We start from the raw sequence: 5,808 nt of genomic DNA on the forward strand, positions 1-5,808 counted from the left end.
AAAACACATTCCCTCAGTGCTCTCCAGGATCCTGTCTTGATGATGTAAATTAAGACCGAGATCAGAAGACCCGCCCAGTCGAAAATCATAACCTCCCGGATGTTTTGATTTGAGCACCCATGATCTCGTCATCGCTCGGCACACCTCGGCAAGAACACGTCTTGGACTAGTGAGGGCAGAGCAGAGAGGGAAATAAACAGATATGATGGCAAATCTTCAAGTGCTGTTCAAGGAATCTGCGAAGCTTCCCTAAAAACAGCACATACCCAGATCTTTTCTCTGGTCAAGTATCACCATTCGACCTAAATCTCAAAGATAAAAAATAATGCACTGTCGACATCATCTTGTTAGGAGATGATTAATGATTCAATACAAACCATGAATTGAATCACCGTGAATTGAAAATTGAAGTCATGTTGGTCAAGATTCGACTTATTTTTATAACAAGAATGTTTGCTATCTAATTAGCCCATACATCTCTGCTCATGCGAGGATTAAGTATCTGACTGTGGAACTTAGCTAAGTTAGCTAACAAAGGGTGATTAATGTACATACAATAACAAAAGGGGGCTACTAAAAAGCGCCCGCAAATAAAACCTGAGACCGCCCGCTTTTAGAATCCGGTGGTTACTAAGATTGTTGGACTGAACTGTGGTACAGTCCCGAGGTCCTGATCTGTGTGATCGTTGGAATCCAATCAAACAGAACCGGGCGGTCTTGAAAGTTATCGAGAAGCCCTCAAAACCTCCCGGTACACACATCTCACAACCTGGATAGCAAGTTGCCACCCGAGTTGCCGAGCTTCTCCCAGAGATCTACTTGTGTGCAACCAGACTCTAGAGTTCATACAATATTTATAGGGCTCGCTGGTGGGGCTGATGTTAGGAAGGGATCCTGAGTACAAAACAAAAGGCTTTTACACCCTCCTCCTAGATTCCGACTCGATGAAGCTAGAATTGCCCGTATGTCTGCCAGTCTCTTCATTTGGCAAGTCTTGAAACTTTGACCAGACCAAGTGAGGGATCAAACCCCATTAAACTGTTTGAATGGTCACAACAGCTCAGAGCCTTGAGTGTCTTTTGAGCAGAGCTTAACAATCCAGTTGAAGTTAACAATCAATATGGTGGATGAGATGTGTGTAGCGGGAGGTTTTGAGGGCTTCTCGATAACTTTCAAGACCGCCCGGTTTCATTGGATTCCAACAATCACACAGTTCAGTCCAACAATCTTAGTAGCCACCGGATTCTAAAAGCGGGCGGTCTCAGGTTTCATTTGCGGGCGCTTTTTAGTAGCCCCCTAACAAAAAAGGCAGAAGGATTGGCCCAAAAAATACTCATGTTGTGAGTATGTCCATGAAATCATCAAAAAAACCCTTGGTGTTCCCAAGGAGCAGAAGAGCCTTTTAAGGCAGGTTCTTTTTGTGCATGATGTCTGCAACCGTTATTACCTAAACTTCTTGCAAGGAGCGAGTGACAACTTTGGTCTATGGATTGCTCGAACCCCCAGATGAGTGGCAGTCGACGAGGTACATACGTCATATTCATCCAAGGAACTTTGTGGCTTTGAAGAATCATCAAGTCAGCCGGGTTACATAGATCCTTGCTGTCTCGAAGCAATCGGAGACAATTTTGAAGGCTTTGGGGGTGACTAGGAGGGTACATGGCGACAACTTCTTGGGCGACGAACTCGGCAACATATGCGATCTCCGTGACAGGATTCAAAGTGCTCGACGAGAACCAACTCCCGGTACGTAATCCAGTGAGGTGCCCACCGTCGCCGAGCCACATCATTCGTCTTCGGAGACCGCTATGTACTATGTACTTTAGGTGACGGAGATCGGTAAGGATCGGCATCAACCAGGGTTCAAAAATGGCTCAACCGAATCGGCATTTGCAGCGTTTGGTGTGTAAACACCATGGCGATGATCTATCTTTCTGGGCATTAATAGCGCAATTGTATCTTCGAGGGTGACTATTCTTTTTAACAAGATGCTATGCCACTTAAATGAAGACCTATTTCCAAGTTTTTGAACTTCCACCACCTCACTTCGTCCATTGATCTTACACAGTCACATCACCAATCAGGATCAGTATCCCCTTTATCCATACTGTCAATTTTCTCATCTCTTAAAAGTTAGTTACGAGAGCTTTGGTATTCCGACACAAAATCTGAATCATGAGACTGGTTTTCACTTCCTCCTTTCTACTCCTTGTTTTGACATTGTGCTTGTCTGTAACAGCAATACCTCTTCCGGCCAAGCCCCATCATGATGACCACAAATCAAAGACAGAGGCCAAAACACTGGCAGGGGGCATCATAACTGGTCTGAACGGATTGAAGATCGAAGGCTATTTCAGATTTGTACAACTCTCCAATAACGCAGGCGTCAGTGTTGACTTTGTTGTTGAAGGGTTGGACCAAAAATTCAAGGCCAAAGAGGATATCAACTATCACATTCATGAGAAACCAGCAACCAAAGATTGTTCAGGTTTAGGACCAAAACTCATAGACTTTTCAAAAGATCATAGACCACTCAAAGGAGTCAAGACAAACAGACAGTCTTTTATTGATCACACTCTGTCACTTTTTCCTGTTAAAGGCAAGACAAGTATAGTTGACCGGAGTATCACCATTCATGATGGGGTCACCACCAACTATCTTGGCTGTGCCACCATTCTTGTATGATAGAGGTACACTCTGACATCCAATTCACTTCAGTTTCAAATCATCAGCCATCTTAATTTTGTTGTAATGTAAGCCTTGTTTGACTTTCCTTCAAATATCTATTGCTTAGAGATCCATATCAATACTAAACTATCACCTTTGCTTATTCAGTGTCAAAAATATCTATTTTGCTTGAAACCCCCTAATGTTACTAAGCCTGGTTTGGCAATGAATATTCTCCAATACCGTTCATGACTTATGTTTATACATCTTCATGGACCTCCAGGCGCAATTTTCCGACTCAAGATCCAAAAAGGAGTCAACATGAATACCTAAATTAAATCTGGAAATTTTCACAACGACGGTGTATGTGACTCTTTGACTTAGCAAAAGCATAGAATTTTTGCCTCAAATTTTGTGGAAGGCAAAATGGTAAATCATTGAAGTATCTTTGGGGGTCTTCTGGTGACCACCCCTTCATTCTGCCTCACACATAATTCACATTGAAGTGTACTCAAAATAGTGCAATTAGAGCATCCACAGCCATACTTTAAATTTGTATTGTACAGAGGGTTGCACAGATTGTTTAGGGAAGCCTTTGAGGTATGAAATTTGAAACATATACAGCTGTGTTTCCCTACAGTATGACTTGTGGCCTAATTGAGGATGTGTGATAGGGGTTAGTTGATCATTGAGGGAGATGATGTGCACAGATTCCAGTTGTGCAAGTTGCAGTACATGGAAGACGTGAGGTACAGAAGGATTTAGGGTGCAAGCGTAAAAAGAAGGTAGAACTCATAACCCACCAAGGGCTATACAAAGCTTGAAGGGGATAATCTACTAATACAATAAATAGCCAAAGCTGTCTAAAGATTGCCCTTCTAAAACAAGACAATCATAAAAGAAACTCTGTTGAATTGATTACTGATAAGTTCAAGACAAAAGTGTCTTTAACAGTTTTAGGAGAACAAAAATCACAAGTTCAAAGCAAAGGTAGCCTTAGAAAGCAATTGATTAGAGTGAAAAGCACCTATTTTAATTATTTCTCAACACTTTGTGGTGTGATTACAGTCAGATAACAAAATAAAAGCTGATTATCCTCTTGATATTATTCCCAAACTACTTTAGAAGTCTGCAAACTTCACTCAACACGCAAATCAAACTGTAGCACAGTGGAAAACAGTCTTGGTGTTGGTACTGTACGGTCAAGCTGTAAAACCTCACTGTAACCGTAGTGGAGTCAATATAATTATCTGGTCAATCCTGCACTACGGTGAGGTCAACCTGTAGTGCACCAGACCGTAGTCACTGCAGCAACCACAGTCTACGGTGACTACAATCAAAAAATTAAAGAAGTCGCAGGTTTGAATTAAATTAATTGTAGAGTAAAAAGAAAGACAAACTGTATTGAAATAGGTGTAATTATAAACTAAATTGATAGGAAAAAAGAAGCAAAACATGTTGATGAGAGCAACAAACATTAAAATTATATGAATCATTAAATCAATGAAGGAAACAGAAGAGGGAAAAGGAAACATGCAGAATGATTCAAATCTCCTTGCTCTTCTTTTTTCCCTCACACAATTCATGTTCTAATAAATAAGTCACTGCTTCCTGAAACTCACCAGAAGGAACTGCTTTGTTCTTTAGCCATTCTCAGCAAGCAACAGACTGTGAAGCTATTTAAGGCTTGATGGAGCCTCTACTTGAAACTGTGATGTCAGCTGCCGATGAGAAGGTATGCTCAACCGCGCACAAGGTACCTGGTAAAGATAAGTAATCTCAAGCCATGGTGGCTAAGATTGGGAAACTATTTTCATTACTCTACATCAACAAATGTAATATCAGTAAAGAGCATAGGAGAAAGTTAAGGCAAAACATCCACTAACTGTCCACCAGTTAAGCGCACTGGTTCCTTTGCCAATTGGATGGGCACCCTCAAGGTAACATTTCAGTTCCACCTGGCCATCCTGAACAGTTTCAGTCGCCGGCGCAGCTGGAAACAAGTTATCCTCCTTGTCCTCACTCTCAGGTTGATTTGTTGAGATGATTTCAACTGAAGGTGCACGTGGTTCTGGAAAGTTTTCAGAATACTGAGAGAATATTGAGTCCAGAGAGATCTTTGCCTGAATAGCCACATTGGGATAGAACTTGTCGATATAATTCAATCTGTGTTGAGGTTTAAGGATTTTTGCCATCTGGACAGCCTCCGTTTTTGCCACCTCATTTGTGTACCGTTTGATATACTTGACCATTGTGGTGATCATTGTGTCCAGGCTGGGATAGGCACTGCTTGGCTGTAGTACCCGCAATTCAGACTGTACCTTGCAAAATTGGACAAGACTTTGCAACCCAAAGCAAAGTCACCTTCCATTTGTTTAGTAGCACGCTCAAATACCTGGGTCAAACATTCTTCAATTGAAAAAGTTCTATCAACAAAAAGAGATACAAAACATAAAAGTACACACCTCAAGCACTTTGTTCACGGATTGCACTGCATCCCATTCTTCCTCCAAGATACTTGAACCTTGGAAGAAACAATTAGTCTTTGAGTCTGTGTGCGGCATTCCATTGATAATATTCAAATACAACAAACGTCAGAGCTATACACACCAAACAATCATTAAGTGAAGTCTTACCTCATGTCCAGCCGCCGCACGCCTTTGGCTATTGGCCTTTGCATTCCACCTTACTCCCCATCCATGGATGATGCTTTTAAGCCCTTGTTTTTTTGCATGTGTATTGAACCATTTCGGGCCCAAGGAATTCAAACAGATCAAAGATATGACCTTATCACACTAGAGTGAATTTGATGAAGTAAGCTGCTAGCACACCAAGATTGAAGACCTTATTGACATACTGACCTTTAATAAAGCACACTTCACTAGCTCGGTTGTGTCACTTGGGTCACCATCTTCACAATCAATATTGTTAGATGTTGGTACTAAACCAGCATCATCTTCATCAGAAGAATCAGACAACTGAACTTCAACGTCATCTTCACCGGTATTGAGCACCAAGGTGGGTATTGGAATGGTTGCCCCTGGTCAAGTTGTTGGTTTTATGCGACCCACTGAGATGTTCATTGTCTTGAGACCGTGCTTGACAAGCAGTGCAAGTTTATGACAATAGCATCTAACATAA

General features: G+C 41.6%; 1 protein-coding gene across 1 annotated transcript; it reads left to right on the top strand.

Annotated features, from left to right (window-relative positions):
- Positions 1–1,659: 1,659 nt before the first annotated feature.
- MELLADRAFT_65423 (uncharacterized protein) lies at positions 1,660–2,685 on the top strand (the record flags this gene model as incomplete). Its single annotated transcript, XM_007412969.1, has 3 exons — positions 1,660–1,746; positions 1,827–1,902; positions 2,240–2,685. The coding sequence occupies 3 exons, from the start codon at positions 1,660–1,662 to the stop codon at positions 2,683–2,685; spliced, it is 609 nt and encodes a 202-aa protein (XP_007413031.1).
- Between the last annotated feature and the right edge of the window lie 3,123 nt (positions 2,686–5,808).

The sequence above is a fragment of the Melampsora larici-populina genome (assembly GCF_000204055.1).
Source record: "Melampsora larici-populina 98AG31 unplaced genomic scaffold MELLAscaffold_34, whole genome shotgun sequence".
Lineage (NCBI taxonomy): Eukaryota > Fungi > Basidiomycota > Pucciniomycetes > Pucciniales > Melampsoraceae > Melampsora > Melampsora laricis-populina.